The 17510-nt window shown below is 38.0% G+C and overlaps 1 protein-coding gene across 1 annotated transcript in view; it reads right to left on the bottom strand.

Annotated features, from left to right (window-relative positions):
• Positions 1-17510, bottom strand: part of ift140 (intraflagellar transport 140 homolog (Chlamydomonas)) — a 279472-nt gene that overhangs the window by 36041 nt on the left and 225921 nt on the right. The window contains exon 23 of the mRNA XM_073060034.1: positions 14990-15133. Coding sequence (XP_072916135.1) covers positions 14990-15133 — 144 coding nt within the window. The remainder of the gene's footprint in view (positions 1-14989; positions 15134-17510) is intronic.

The raw sequence follows: 17510 nt of genomic DNA, 5'->3' as shown, positions 1-17510 counted from the left end.
GTTTTGGTTTTCTTCCGATTCTCTCTGTATTAAGTTGTATATTTCGGCAGAAGGTGTTCTAATCTGTAGTTATGTTTTCTAGTGCATAAACTAGTTCTGTTTGTTATAGCATTTATACGGAACTGCTGTCAATGACACAGATCTGGAAGTTGTATTTGGGTTAATTTTTTTGGTAGAGCTAGCTACTTGTTTTGGTAGCCGTCTAGTTTTGGGTTGTGTGGGTGGGGTGGATTTTCCAGTTCCAACATTTCTTTATTATTTAGGACATGTTTATATTTTGACCTTATGAATCTATGTTTACATCTCTGCTCCCAGACTGCTATTGTACCGCTTGATTTTTTATATGCCTGCTGCCTTTTATGCATTAGTAATTGATAATGGCTAGTGCACTTAAATTTGTGAGCTGGAATGTAAAGGGACTGAACCACCCTGTTAAAAGGAGGAAGGTATTCTCACATATTAAACAACTCAAAGCTGACATTGCTTTCCTCCAAGAAACTCATATTCGTTGTTTTGATAACTCCCGGCTTCTGTCAAAGTGGGCGGGTCAGCATTTTCATTCATCCTTTGCCACTAAAGCTAGGGGAGTCTCCATTCTTATTAACTCAAATATTCCTTTTGAACTCCATAATAAAATATCGGACACAAATGGCCATTTTATTATTGTTTCTGGTAAACTATATAACACTAAAGTTGCACTAGCAAACCTGTATGCCCCCAACTTTGATGATGTTAACTTTTTTGAACGGTTTTTTTCCTCACTACCAGACTTAAACTCATACTCTCTTATATTGGGTGGTGACTTTAACTGTTGGTTGGATCCTAAACTGGACTGATCGTCCTCTATTACCAGATCACCTACCAAATCTGCCTTAGCTATTCAGTCGTTTCTCTCTAATTTTGGTATCTCTGATATATGGCGTTTCCTCCATCCTACGGAGAGAGATTATTCTTTTTTCTCACATGTTCACCATACCTTCACTAGAATTGACTATTTCCTACTCGATAACCAACTTATCCCATTTGCCCACACTTGTGACTATCAGAGTATACTGATTTCTGACCATGCCCCAATTACCCTCTCTTTGAACTTTCCCGGTCTCCCTCAGAGGAACAAACACTGGCGGTTCGATTCAACTTTATTATCGGATGATGATTTCGTAAAATTTATTAAAGACCAGATAACCTTCTATTTTAACACTAATACATCACCTGAAATGCCATCCCAGATTGTCTGGGATGCCATGAAAGCATATTTGAGGGGTCAAATAATCTCTTATACAGCAAATCTCAATAGAAGATCCCGTGCAGATCGAGCAGACCTCATTAACCAGATTAAAGATGTGGATCAATTATATGCCCAAACTAAGAACCCTGAATTATACAAGAAGCGCGTTGAACTCCAAACTAAATTTAACCTTCTGTCCACTCAACCTGTCGAACGCCAACTTCTCGAAAGCAAGAGCCGCTTTTACATTCATGGGGATAAGTCTGGTAAATTCCTAGCCAATCAGCTGAGGCGTTCCAAAGCCAAACAACATATTACAAAGATCCGGAAGGAGAACGGAGACTTTACATCGGATCATTTAGAAATTAATGACGCATTTAAAAATTTTTATTCTCGGCTTTATTCCTCTGAATCCCTGAATGACAATATCTCTGTGGATCAATTTTTACAGAATCTGAATATCCCCTCACTTTCATCTGATTTCAAAGCCAAACTCAATGCGCCTATATCACTAGAAGAAATATCTTTTGCAATTTCTGCACTGTCCTCAGGGAAATCTCCTGGACCTGATGGGTTCCCTGTGGAATTTTATAAATCATTCTCCTCACTTCTTTCTCCTCAGTTACTTTCAGTATTATCTGACTCGTTTAATTACGGCAAATTGCCACCCTCTTTCAATGAGGCATCTATTATTCTTCTTTTAAAAAAGGGCAAAGACCCAACAGAGTGTTCCTCGTACAGGCCGATCTCTCTGCTCAATGTTGATGTAAAGATCTTAGCTAATGTGTTGGCTCATAGATTAGAAACCGTTATTCCCTCTATTATCTCTGATGACCAAACAGGCTTTATTAAAAACTGTCTCCCTTTTTTTAACATTCGGCGTCTATTTAATATTTTATACTCAGTTCCAACTGGGACTCCTGAATGTGTTATCTCCCTTGATGTGGAGAAAGCATTTGATCGTATAGAGTGGAACTACCTTTTTGCAGTCTTAGAAAAATTTGACCTCGGCCAAAGTTTCATCTCTTGGATCCAATTGCTGTACCTGTGTCCTACTGCTTCTGTTTTAACTAATTTTCAGAAATCCCAAGTATTTAATCTCAAACGTGGCACCCATCAGGGATGCCCCTTAAGTCCCTTTCTCTTTGATTTGGCTATAGAACCTCTGGCGATAGCATTTCGAAAATGTCCTGAACTGACCGGGATTTGGAGAGGGGGTGTTGAGCATAAAGTCTCTCTCTATGCTGATGACTTATTACTCTTTCTCTCATATCCGTCTACATCCTTACCTCTAATGTTTTCACTTCTTTTTTTTTTTAACTTTTTTTATTGTTTTCAAATAGTTACAGAATAAATGTGTATGAAAAAAAAATGTGTTACCCAGCCCCCTCCCCTTAACCCCTCCCCCCTAACATCCCTATTAAAAAAATAAGAAAGAAAAAAAAAGGAATGCCTGGATGTTGGAGGATCCCCACATGCTCCATGGAGTTCGTAATAACTTTAGTATATATATTTATTTCTTTCCCCAAGTAACCAATTATTTCATCTTCGGAGCACCTATATATTTAAACCTGTCTTTTGTAAATAAGGGCGCCAAATTTTCAAAAATGTTTCATATTTATCTCTTAAATTATAAGTAATTTTTTCAAGTGGAATACAGCCATAAATTTCGTTCTTCCAACGATCTATACTTAGATATGTATCCGATTTCCAAGTCACTGCAATAGCTTTTTTGGTTACTGCCAATGCAATTTTTATAAATTCTTTCTGATATTTATTCAATTTGGATATCGGTTTTATCCCTTCAATATTACCTAGTAAAAGTAATATTGGGTTGTGTGGAAGTTGTATTCCAATAATTTGTTCCAGTAAAACTCTTAAATTTGTCCAAAAAGGTTGAATTTTAGAGCAAGACCAAGTAGAATGTAAAAAAGTACCAATTTCTTGGTTACATCGGAAACACTGATCAGATAAATTTGGGTTTAATTTATTTATTTTTTGTGGTGTAATATATAGTTGATGTAAAAAATTGTATTGCACTAATCTTAATCGAATGAATCACTTTCCCATTTTTGTCTTGACTTATGGACTCCTTGTTTAATTGCCTGTTTTTGAATCAAATTATACATACAAGAGATAAATTTTTTAATCTTTCCTTTTTGAATTAAAGTTTCTATTTCATTGGGTTTCGGTTGTAACATTGTTTGACCTAACTTTTCTCTTAAATAAGCCCTTAGTTGAAAGTAACAAAAAAGAATGTTGTTTGATACTTTATATTTATTCTTTAATTGATCAAATGACATTAATATACCTCCTTCAAAACAATCTCCTATATATCTAATCCCTTTTTGAAACCAATTATATAAAAGTTGATTATCCATTGTAAAAGGAATAAGTCTATTTTGAATTAAAGATCTCTTTGCTAATAAGGATTTCTTTGTCTCATCGTCAACATTTATTTTATTCCATAAATCAATCAAATGTTTTAATATAGGAGATTCTTTCTTTTCCCGTATCCATTTAGATTCCCATTTATATATAAAGTCTTCTGGTATGTTTTCTCCTATTTTATCTAGTTCTATTCTGATCCATGCCGGTTTATCTTTCTCAAAAGAAGATGCAATAAATCTAAGTTGATTTGCTTTATAATAATTCTTAAAATTTGGAAGTTGTAACCCTCCTAGCTCAAATTTCCATGTCAATTTTTCCAACGATATTCTTGACATCTTACCTTTCCAAAGAAACTTCCTCACATATTTATTCAGCTCTTGAAAAAACTTCTGGGGTAATTGTATTGGTAGTGATTGAAATAAGTATTGTAATCTAGGGAATATATTCATTTTTATGGTATTTACTCTACCTACTAATGTTATTGGTAATACCATCCATTTATCAAGATCTTGAATTTTTTTCAATAGTGGTAAATAATTTAATTTGTATAAGTTCTTTATATCATTATCAACTCTTATACCTAAATATTTTATACCATTTGCCGGCCATCTAAATTGGGTTATTGATCGACATTGATTATAGTCTCCTTTAGTAAGAGGTAAAATTTCACTTTTATCCCAATTTATTTTGTAACCTGATACTTTCCCATATTCTTCTAATCTATAGGATAATTTACACAACGATTGCAATGGGTTTGTTAGATAAAGCAGAACATCATCAGCAAATAAGTTAATCTTGTATTCTTCCTGGTTAACTCTAAAACCCTTAATATCTGGGTCCATTCTGATCAATTCAGCTAATGGCTCTATCGCCAACACAAATAAAGCAGGTGATAATGGACAACCTTGCCTAGTTGACCTTGTTAACTGAAATGGTGTTGAAATTTGACCATTTGTCACTACTTTAGCTTTGGGATTAGTATTTAAGGTTTTAATCCATTTTATAAAAGATACTCCTAATCCGTATTTTTCCAATACCTTAAATAAAAAATCCCACTCCAATCTATCAAATGCTTTTTCTGCATCTAAAGCAACTGCCACACTCATTTCCTCCCTCTTCTGTGCTAAATGAATTATACTAAATAAGCGAGTTACATTATCTGCTGATTGTCTATTTTTAATAAATCCTGTTTGATCCATATGTACCAATTTTGGTAAGCATTTAGATAATCTATTAGATAAGATTTTTGCTATTATTTTATAATTAGTATTTAATAAAGAAATCGGTCTATATGATGATGGCTTTAAAGGATCTCTATCTTTTTTTGGCAATACTATTAAAATGGCTGTCGAAAAAGATTCTGGAAGTTTATGTGTTCTTTCCGCTTGGTGTATTAACTCCATAAGAGGAGGAATTAATAAATCTTTAAACTTTTTATAGAATTCAGGCGGAAAACCATCTTCTCCTGGAGATTTATTACTTTGAAGTGATCCTAGGGCTTCTTCGACCTCTTTCAATGTAAAAGGCATATCTAATCCCTTCTGTTCCGTATTTAATTTTGGAAGAGTTATTTGTGATAGAAACCTTTCTATCTTGACATTGTCATTTTGTGATTCTGATTTGTACAACTCAGAGTAAAAATTCTTAAAAGCTTCATTAATTTCTAAAGGTTTATAAGTAATTTTATTTACTCTTGTTCGAATTGCATTTATTGTTTTAGAAGTCTGATCTGTTTTTAGCTGCCATGCAAGAACTTTATGTGATCTTTCACCTAGTTCATAATATCTTTGTTTAGTTCTCATAATTGCTTTTTCTGTTCGATATGTTTGGAGCGTATTATATTGTAACTTCTTGTTAATAAGTTGTCTTCGCTTTTCTTCTGTCATATTTCTTTGGGATTCTTTTTCTAATTTTGTAATCTCTTTTTCCAATTGATCTATTTCTATCATATATTCCTTCTTAATTTTAGAAGTATAACTTATTATCTGACCTCTCAAGTATGCCTTCATTGCTTCCCACACTATAAATTTATCATCAACTGAATGTGAATTTATATCTAAAAAGAACTGAATCTGTTTTTTCATAAAATCACAAAAGTCTTGACGTTTTAATAATATTGAATTAAATCTCCACCTATAAACTGATTCCTCTTTATCTATCATTATCATTGTCATTATTAAAGGAGAATGATCTGACAATATTCTTGCTTTATATTCCACATTTTTCACTCTGTCTTGAATATTCGTTGATAATAGGAAAAAATCTATCCTTGAATATGTTTTATGTCTATTTGAATAAAACGAATAATCTCTTTCTTTTGGATTAATTCTTCTCCATATATCAATCAGATTTAAGACTTTCATCAATGATAGAGTTAATTTTACTGCTTTTGATTTTGTAACAACCTTTGTTGATCTATCTAAAACTGGATCTAGACAAAAATTAAAATCTCCACCTATTAATATTTTATCATGTGTGTTAGCCAAATTCAAAAAGACCTCCTGTATGAATTTTACATCATTTTCATTTGGTGCATAAATGTTCATAAGGGTCCATAGTTCTGAAAAAATTTGACAGTGTATAATTAGATATCTCCCTGCCGAATCAATTAATACATTTTGTATTTTAATTGGTAGATTTTTGTTAACCAAAATTGCAACTCCTCTCACCTTTGAATTAAATGAAGCTGCAATAACATTTCCAACCCAGTCTCTTTTTGATTTCTGATGTTCTATGTCTGTTAAATGAGTTTCTTGTAAAAAAGCTATATCTGTTTTCATTTTTTTAATATATGTTAAAATTCTTTTTCTTTTTACTGGCCCATTAAGCCCATTAACATTAAAACTTAAAAAATTTAGTAGATTAGTCATTATTTTTTTTATTATATTACTCCAATCTATAATAATACCTAATCTTTCAACTTTCGTGGTATCCTGGGAAATCTTTATAAAAATCTCCATGTTGCTATGTGTGTCCCCACCAATCATCCAGGCAAAAAGATAGAAGAAAATTAAAATGTAAAGAAAAAAACAAAATACCCCCCTACTAATGTTGTGGAAAAAAAACATAACATTACCCCCCTCTGCTGTACGGGTCATGGCAACCGCCATGATTACACATGTGAATCCCGCAGTAACTGATCCAAAGCTCCCCAGCCCCCCCGCAACACAAAAAAGTATATGTATAAGAAGAGAAAAAACAATACTATTCTCATTTAGTATTTCTAAAATTTTGCTTTTCTCTTCTATAATATCCATAAATATCCATCACTTCTGTTCGTTGAGTCTATCTTCATCTTTAATCCATTACGTTTGGAAGCCTCTATGTGTAATTAGCGAATAAATGGATGTTCTTGTACAAACTCCTCCTCTTTTCGATAATCGGGAAAAAAAATTTTTCCCTCCTCCAAAAAAATTATCAGTGTTGCTGGATGTCGCATTGTAAATTTATAACCCTTTTCCCATAAGGCTTTTTTCACGGGGTTAAATTCCTTCTTTCTCTTCAACAGGTTGTAACTTATATCAGGATAAAAAAGAACTGGTTTCCCTGCTATCATCAATGGCCCGTTTCTATTTTTGGCACTTTGGGCAGCGGCCTTCAGGATCTTTTCTTTGTCTTGGTATTGTAAGCATTTTATCAAAATTGATCGTGGGTTTTGATCAGCTCGAGGTCTTGACCTTAAGGATCTATGAGCCCTTTCGATCTCAATTGGAGTTTCTCCTTCCATTTCCAATTTTTCAGGGATCCATTTTTGAAAAAAATTTATTGTATCTTCTCCTTCTATATCTTCTTTAAGTCCAACAATTTTAATATTATTTCGTCTACTGAAATTTTCAAGCTTATCAATTTTTTCCATAAATTGTTTTCTTTCTGATGCCCAAGCAGTATTTTCATTTTCTATTTTGTCCATTCTTTCAACCATGTCCTCCGTTGTAGTTTCCAAGTCGGTAATTCTTTTTTCCATTTTTTCCTGTCTCTTTGTCATTTTATCAAGCATAATCTCCATTTTGGTCATTTTTTTTGGAGTATTTTTTATTTTTAATTACTTTTAATGTGTCTAATTTACGCATTATTTGCCTCAAAGTCTTTTCTATATTTCTAGAAGGACTTTTAACTCCTTCATCTGAACCTTCCGAGAGATTTGACTCTCCCTCCGATTCGCTATCACTTTCAGTTGCAGTGGTAGCTGGGCTTTGTAGTTCTTGTTGCTCCCGTTTGCGCATGCTCCATCCTTCGCGTTTGCGCAGTTCACGATGGCCTTTTCCTTTAGGAATGGCCAATGTTGCCGCAGTCTCCTGTTCCGTATCGCCGGTGGTATAATGTACCTGAGACCGCGGTTCCTCGGTAGACTTGGGCCTTGTTCTTGTTCCAACTTGCGTAGTCTTCCCGGTATTAGTTTTCTTCATCTTCCTTCCTTGAGGCATAGCTTGACACAATCCGGAGTAGTTTATAAGTAACTTTTAGAAGGTACTGACTAACTTTTCTTCATTTAGACATTAATTTATTAACTTTTTACGGGAGAGCTGGGTTCCAGCGTCTCGATCCTACGTCATCACGTGACGTCCCCCCCATGTTTTCACTTCTTGACCAGTTTAGCCAGATCTCTGGCTATAAACTCAACTTACATAAGAGTGAACTTTCCCCAATTAATAAAGAAGCACAAGAACTAATATTTCGTGATCTCCCTTTTAAAGCAGTCCATAATCAATTTACTTATCTTGGAATTACAGTCACAAGGAAGTTTAAAGATCTCTTTCGTGAAAACTTTGTCAATCTTTCATATGCTACAAAACAGAGTCTGGTACAATGGTCACCTCTATCTATGTCCTTGGTAGGTCGTATCAATGTTGTCAAAATGCATGTTCTCCCCAAATTTTTATACTTATTTCAATCTATCCCAATTTTTATTCCTAAATCTTTTTTTGATTCCTTAGACTCTATTATTTTGTCATATCTGTGGCAGAATAAGCGCTCTAGAATTAATAAAATCCACCTCCAAAAATCTAAAAAAGAGGGTGGCATGGCTTTACCTAACTTTCGCTTATATTACTGGGCAGCTAATATACGTTGTGCTGCCTTCTGGTCTTTCTTCCACGGTCAACCTGAGTGCCCTAACTGGGTGGCAATGGAGTTGAGCTCCACTAAAGAATTATCGATATCTGCACTTCTTGGCTCTGCACTCCCTAGCAGTCTGCCCAGATCAATAGCTAATCCTCTGGTTAGACACACTTTGCGTATATGGGCTCAGTTCAGGAAATGCTATGGTTTCCAGGGGTTTTCCGTTTCTAGCCCTGTCGCACATAATCACCTTTTTTTACCTACCACGTTCGATTCAGCATTCCATGTTTGGTACAGGAAGGGCATTAGACATTTTGAAGATCTCTTCATTGATAATCGCTTCGCTTCTTTTCAACAGCTCTCTGTTAAGTTCAACCTGCCTAACGCTCACTTTTTCAGATATCTCCAAATCTGACACTTTACTGCTCCTTTAATTCCTAACTTTCCTGAAATGCCTGCGAAAAATGCTATGGACCTATTTCTTTCCATTAATCTACTAGGTAAAGGTTTAATTTCAATTATCCAAGATAAACTAGCAGCCTTACGACGGGCCCCTGTGGATAAAATTAAAATGGCCTGGGAGCAGGATTTAAATATCTCCTTATCCGAGGAGAGCTGGGACTCAGTTCTCAAATCGGTTAACTCAACCTCTCTTTGTGCTCGCCATTGTCTCTTACAGTTTAAGATTGTTCATAGAGCCCATATGTCTAAATCTAAACTATCTCGATTCTACCCTGGCATTAGTCCGCTCTGTGATAAATGCAAGAGGGGCGTGGCCTCTCTCATCCATATGTACTGGTTCTGTCCTAGCTTGGAGAAATTCTGGAAAGATGTCTTCACTACATTATCGGGTATTCTGAATCAGCACCTAGAACCTAACCCCTTAATTGCTCTGTTCGGTTTTTGGGGCGAGACAGATTTATGTCTGGGTCCGACCAAATGCCGAATACTATCCTTTGCCTCTCTTCTGGCAAGACGCTTGATCCTCCTTAGATGGAGAGATGTTGCCCCGCCCACTCATGTGCAATGGCTTAACGACATTATGGCCTGCTTGGACCTCGAAAAAATTCATTATTCAGTTCTCAATTCGGATTTAAAGTTCCATAAGGTCTGGGGGCCTTTTATCGAGTACTTTCATAACCTTCCTCTTGACTAGGGTTTTTTTTTCTTTTCGGTCCCTTGCTTTCAGCTCCCTTTTTTTTTTCTGCTAGTAGGCATTATTATCCTCTGTTGCTAAGTGTATTCACAGTCTGGGAGTTTGACTGTCCGGACTTATACTCTCTATATTGTGTGGTGGTTGGTCTGGAATTGTTGTTTTTTTCTTGTGTTGTGGGGTTTGGGGAGGACACTAAGCTCACTTGTCTTTAATTTAGGTGCTTTTTTGTTAAATTCTCTTCCTTTGTAGCATATTGTTATTGTATGCTTAACCTTGCTCTGTATTAATGCTCCTCATTGGGATTTGGGGTTTTTAATTTTGTAAAATGTTTTGAAAAACTAATAAAAAAAATTAAAAAAAAAAAAAACAACTCTTCATATGACAAGCCATTCAATCCTGGAATCATTTTTGTGAACCTCCTTTGAACCCTCTCCAGTTTCAGCGCATCTTTCTACAATAAGGGGTCCAAACCTGTTCGCAGTACTCCAAATGAGGCCTCACCGGTGCTTACATCCTTGTTTTTATATTCTAGTCCATAAGACCATAAGACATAGGAGTAGAATTAAGTTATTTGGCCCATCAAGTCTGTTCCTCCATTTACTAATGGCTGACCCTTTTTTCCCCTCCTCAGCTACACTCCCCAGCCTTTTTCCCGTAACCTTTGATGCTGTGCCCAATCAAGAACCTATGAAACTCTGCCTTATATACACCCAATGACATGGCCTTCACAGCTGCCTGTGGTAACAAACTCCACAAATCCACCCCCCTCTGGCTAAAGACATTTTTCCTATCTTTTTAAAAATGGACGCATGTCTATCCTGAGGCAGTGCCCTCTTGTCCTAGACTCCCCCACCATGGGAAACATCCTTTCCACATCTACTCTGTCTAGGCCTTTCAACACTCAAAAGGATTCAAAGAGATTCCCCCTCATCCTTCTAAATTCCAACGAGTACAGACCCAGAGTCATCAATCATCCATTGTATGATAACACTTTTATTCCCGGAATCATCCTTGTGAACTTCTTCTGAATCAATGCCAGCACATCTTTTCTTAGATGAGGAGTCCAAAACTGTTCACAATATTCAAGGTGAGGCCTCACCGGTGCCTTATAAAGCCTCAGCATCACAACCCTGATCTTATATTCTAGACCTCTTGAAATGAATGCTAATATTGCATTTGCCTTTCTCACCACCAATTTACGGTGGTGAGAACCTTTACGGTGTTCTGCACAAGGACTCCCCAAGTCCCCTTGCATTTCAGATTTTTGGGCTTTTTTCCCCATTTAGAAAATAGTCTGTATATTTATTTCTTCTACCAAAGTGCATGACCATGTATCTTCTAACATTCATTTCATTTGCCACTTTCTTGCCCATTCTCCTAATCTGTCTAAGTCCTTCTGCAACACACACAAAATGCTGATGGAATACAGCAGCCCAGGCAGCATCTATAGGGAGATCTATAGGCCATCAAACTTTACAACTCCTTCCTTGGAGTGTCAGACACCCTGAGCCAATAGGCTAGTCCTGAACTTTATTTCCACTTGGCATGATTAACTTCTTTTTATTTAATTATTTATGGTTTTATATTGCTATATTTCTTCACTATTCTTGGTTGGTGCAGCTGTAACAGAACCCAATTTCCCTCAGGATCAATAAAGTATGTCTGTCTGTCTGAGAGGCACTTCGTCCTGACGAAGGGTCTCGACCCGAAACGTCGACAGTGCTTCTCCTTATAGATGCTGCCTAGCCTGCTGTGTTCCACCAGCATTTTGTGTGTGTTGTTTGAATTTCCAGCATCTGCAGATTTCCTCGTGTAAGTCCTTCTGCAGCTTATTTGTTTCCCCAACAGTACCTACCCCTCCACCAATCTACGTATCATTTGCAAACTTGGCAACAAAGCCATCCATTCCATTACCTAACTCATTGATATACAGTATAAAAAGAAGTGGTCCCAACACAGACTCCTGCAGAACACCACTAGTCACTGGCAGCCAGCCAGAAAAGGATCCTTTTATTCCCACTCGCTGCCTCCTACCAATCAGCTAGTCCTCTTGACATGAATACTAACATCACATTTGCCTTTCTCACCACAGACTAAACTTGTAAATTAACCTTTAGGGAATCTTGCACAAGAACTCCCAGGTTCCTTTGCACCTCAGTTTTTTTCTATTTTCTCTACACTTAGAAAATTGTCAACTTTTCATTTCTCTAACCAAAGTGCACGACCGTACACTTCCTGATACTCTATTCCATCTGCCACTTCTTTGCCCATTCTCCTAATCTGTCTAAATTCTTCTGTAGCCTCTCTACTTCCTCAACACTACCTGCCCCTCCACCTATCTTCATATTGTCTGCAAACTTTGCAACAAAGCCATCAATTCCTCCAACATCCAAATCATTGGCACATAATGTAAAAAGAATCGGTCTCAACACAGACCCCTGTGGAACACCACTAGTCACCGGCAGCCAGTTAGCAAAGGCTCCCTTTATTCTTATGCTTTGCCTCCTGCCAATCAACCACAGTTTTATCCATGTTTGTTAAGCAGCCTCATGTGTGACACCTTGTCAAAGCCTTCTGAAAATCCAAGTACACAACATCAACCGCTTCTCCTTTGTCTATCCTGCTTGTTATTTCTTCAAAGAACTCCAACAGATTTGTCAGGCAAGATTTTCCTTGAGGAAACCATGCTGAATACGGCCTATTTTATAATGTGCCTCCAAGTATACTGAGACCTCATCCTTAGTAATTGACTCCAACATCTTCCCAACCACTGAGGCCTATAGTTTCCTTTCTTCTGCCTCTTTCCCTTCTTGAAGAGTGGAGTGAATTTGCAATTTTCTGGTCTTCCAAAACCATTCCAAGAACTAGTGATTTTTGAAAGAACATTACTAATGCCTGCACAATTTCTTCAGTCACCTCTTTCAGAACCCTGGAGTGTAAACCATCCAGGTGACTTACCTACCTTCAGACCTTTCAGTTTCCAAAAACCTTCTCGCTATTAATGGCTACTTCACACACTTCAAGACCCCTGACACCTGGAAATTCAACCATAGTTCTAGTGTCTTCCACAGTGAAGATTAATGCAAAATACTTATTCAGTTCATCCGCCTTTCCTTGTCCCCCATTACTACCTCTCCATTATCATTTTCCAGCAGTCTGATATCCACTCTCACCTCTCTTGTACACTTTATGTATCTGAGGATACATAACCTGACTACCTTACTTTCGCATTCCATCTTTACCTTCTTAATGACTTTTTAAAAGCTTCCCAATTCTCTAACTTCCCACTAATTTTTGCTCTATTATATGCCCTCTCTTTGACTTTTATGCTGGCTTTGACTTCTCTTGTTAGCCACGGCTGCATCATCTTTCCTTTAGAATGTACATTGGGAAGAATATATCCTGAGCCTTCTGAATTGTTTCCAGAAATTCCAATCATTACTGTTCTGCCATCATCCCTAGCAGTGTTCTTTTCCAGTCAACTCTGGCCAACTCCTCTTTCATGCAACTGTTCTGCAAGTTCATCGATTTTATTCTATATACTGCGCACATTCAAATATCACCCTTTTCAATTTGCAACTCATCCTGTTAACTGCAATTTTGCCCTATCAACAGTCTCTCTTCACTACATGTTGCCTCTGTTTGTAAACCAGCTACCTCGTCTTCATCACTATTAGCCACCTTTCATACAATACTTCTTGTATTGAAATATATGCAGTTCAGGACACCAGTCACACTATGTTCAACCTTTTGATTTCTGACTTCATCTGAGGTCTTATCAACATCTGTCTCCACAACCTCTCCACTAAATGTTCTGGCACTCTGGTTCCCATCCCCCTGCAACTCTAGTTTAAATCCTACCATGCATCTCCCCTATACATTCACACTGAGCACAGGGGCCCCCCAGGGCTGTGTGCTCAGTCCACTGCTGTTCACTCTGCTGACCCACGACTGTGCTGCAACACACAGCTCGAACCACATCATCAAGTTCGCCGATGACATGACTGTGGTGGATCTCATCAGCAAGAATGACTAGTCAGCATACAGAGAGGAGGTGCAGCGGCTAAGACTGGTGCAGAACCAACAACCTGTCTCTGAATGTGAACAAAAGAGATGGTTGTTGACTTCAGGAGGGCATGGAGCGACCACTCTCCGCTGAACACTGACGGCTCCTCGGTAGAAATCGTTAAGAGCACCAAATGTCTTGGGTGTTCACTTGGCGGAGAATCTCACCTGGTCCCTCAACACCAGTTCCATAGCAAAAAAAGCCCAGCAGCATCCCTACTTTCTGCGAAAGCTGAGAAAAGTCCATCTCCCACCCCCCCATCCTCACCACATTCTGCAGAGGATGTGTTGAGAGCATCCTGAGCAGCTGCATCACTGCCTGGTTCGGGAATTGCACCGTCTCGGATTGCAAGACCCTGCAGCGGATAGTGAGGTCAGCTGAGGAGATCATCGGAATCTCTCTACCCGCCATTACAGACATTTACACCATATGCTGCATCCGCAAAGCAAACAGCATTATGAAGGACCCCATGCACCCCTCATACAAACTCTTCTCCCTCCTGCCATCTGGAAAAAGGCACCAAAGCATTCGGGCTCTCACGACCAGACTTTGTAACAGTTTCTTCCCCCAAGCCATCAGATTCCTCAATACCCAGAGTCTGGACTGACACCAACTTACTGCCCTCTACTGTGCCTATTGTCTTGTTTATTATTTATTGTAATGCCTGCACTGTTTGGTGCACTTTATACAGTCCTGGGTAGGTCTGTAGTCTAGTGTAGTTTTTTGTGTTGTTTTATGTAGTTCAGTGTAGTTTTTGTATTGTTTCATGTAGCACCATGGTCCTGAAAAACATTGTCTTGTTTTTACTGTGTACTGTACCAGCAGTTACAGTTGAAATGACAATAAAAAGTGACTTGACTTGACTTTCCTCCAATCATCTTAAAATGATGCTCCATCATATTAGCCCTTTCTGCACTGGGAAAAGGGCACTAGCTGTCCACTAGAGTTATGCCTCTTATCAGCTAAGGCTGTATAGCCATGAAACAAGAGTTAACAAGTCAAGTCAAGTCATATAAGTTATAGAGCAGAGAGAAAACAATGGCGCCATGGATTGCAGATGCATGATCTGGGGACCGCTGGCAATGCTTACCTTGCAAAGACGTATTGCATTGTTGTACGCCTGTGCTCGAGTGTAGAAGTGAATGGCCTGTTTAATGTCATCCCGAGCTTCATACTGGCGAGCCAGGTGATAGGAAGCTGCATGGTTTCCTGTCTCATTGGCAATTTCAGAAGCCTTTAAAAAGAATGACAATCCATAATGAAAACTGCAGTTTAAACACAAAAGCTTCTGCAGATGCTCAAAACCTGAAATACGCACATGCTGCTGGAGAAACTCAGCATGTACGGAGGAAAATAAACAGTCAACCTTTTGGCACTGGATGGCATCCTGATGAAGGGTCTGGATGCGAAACATTGACTGCTTATCCCCATCCATACATGCTGAGTCGTCCAGCACTTTGTGTGTATTTCTAAACCTTGCAAGGTCAATATTTTAACAAAGGCTTCCAAATAGACACTGTGAACACCTTAAGTAAAAGATTCTTAATGTAAGCAATTTATTATAATGCCATTAATACCACAAAATGACATTAAAGTTGACCTTTGAACCTTTGAAATGGTCATAATCAGATTTGTTATCACTCACGTCATGAAATTATTTGTTTCATGGAACATACAGTGCAGGACATTAAAATAAGAGATATATAAAATAATAAGTAGTGCATTTAGAGAACTACAGTGAGGCAGTGTTTATGGAATTATAGATCATTCAGAAATCTGATGGCAGAGGGGAAGATCTGTGTGGCTAGGCATAGGTCAAATACTATCTATAAAGCCTCAGATTGAGACGAGAGGGCTTACAGGAGTAAGATATGCCAACTAATGGAGTGGTGCTGCAGCAACAACTTGGCACTCAACGTCAGTTAGATGAAAGAGCCGATTGTGGACTACAGGAAGTGTAAGATGAAGGAATACGTACCAATCCTCATAGAGGGATCAGAAGTGGAGAGAGTGAGCAGTTTCAAGTTCCTGGGTGACAAGATCTCTGAGGATCTAACCTGGTCCCAACATATCGACGTAGTATAAAGAAGGAAAGACAGCGGCTATACTTCATTAGGTGATTGAAGAGATTTGGCATGTCAACAAATACACTCAAAAACTTCTATAGATCTATCATGGAGAGCATTCTGACAGGCTGCATCACTGTCTGGTATGGGGGGGTGGGGGGAGCTACTGCACAGGACTGAAAGAAGCTGCAGAGGGTTGTAAATTTAGTCAGCTCCATCTTTGGAATGAGCAAAGTACCCAGGACATTTTCAGGGAACGTTGTCTCAGAAGACAGCGTCCATTATTAAAGAGGCACCCATGGCATGCCCTTTTCTCACTGTTACCATCAGGTAGGAGGTACAGAAGCCTGAAGGCACACACTCAGCGATTCCGGAACAGCTTTTTCCCTGATTCCTAAATGGACATTGAACCCTTAGACACTACCTCACTTTTGTAATATACAGTATTTCTGTTTTTTCCAGATTTTTTGAATCTATTCAATATGTATATATTGCAATTTATTTATTTATTTATTATTTTTAATGTGTTTATTATTTTTTTCTCTTCTATATTATGCATTGCATTGAACTGCTGATGCTAAGTTAACAAATTTCACGTCACATGCTGGTAATAATAAACCTGATTCTGATTCTGAGAAGCTGTTCCTAAAACATTGAATGTGGGTCTTCAGGCTCCTGTACCTCCTCCTTGATGGTAGCAAAGAGAAAAGAGCATCTCCTTTGTGATGGATGCCAGCTTTTGAAGATGTCCTCGATGCTGTGGAGACTGGTGCCCACGATGAAGCGGGCTGAATCTACAACCCTCTGAGAAATGCCCCTTCATACCAGACGGTGACGCAACCAGTCAGAATGCTCTCCACAGTCTAGCTGTAGAAATTTACTCGAGTCTTCGGTGACAAACCAAATCTCCTCAAACTCCTAATGAAATATAGACACTCCTATGCCTTCTTCACTCCATCCAGATGTAACTGGGCCACAGAAGGCTTGAATAGGACAATACGTAGGTTTAATGGAAAGTTGTGAAGGAGGAAAATAAAGATGCAGAGTTAGGGAAGGAAATCTGTGACTTAATGCTTTGCCAGACACAGTACACTTGTCAACTGCAGAAATCAGGAGGTGCACAAGTCAGAGATGGAGAATGCATTAGGGAATTGCAAAGATTCAAGATTGTCTAATATCATTTACAGTATGCAAGTGAAAAGGAGAAGAAAATTATTGTTACTCCAGATCCGAGGCAGCACAAAACATACAATAATAAAAAAAAATACGATAGATTGAATGTATGTCCATAAGGTGACACTAGGCACAAAGGTGTTCTTTTTTCTTGATTTTTTTTATTCAATTTTCAAATTTAATTACATAGAATAATATCTATTCACAAAGGTGTTGATCAGCCTTACTGCTTGGGGAAAGTAACAGATTTTAAGTCTGGTGGTCCTGGTGTGGATGCTACGTAGCCTCTTCCCTGATGGGAGTGCGACAAACAGTCCATGAGCAGGGTGGGTGGGACCCTTCATGATGTTCCTGGCCCTTTTCTAACACCCT

The sequence above is a fragment of the Hemitrygon akajei genome, chromosome 11, assembly GCF_048418815.1.
Source record: "Hemitrygon akajei chromosome 11, sHemAka1.3, whole genome shotgun sequence".
NCBI classification, from domain to species: Eukaryota; Metazoa; Chordata; class Chondrichthyes; order Myliobatiformes; family Dasyatidae; genus Hemitrygon; species Hemitrygon akajei.
Note: the sequence above shows the minus strand (reverse complement) of the source record. Positions and strands in the feature narration are given on the sequence as shown.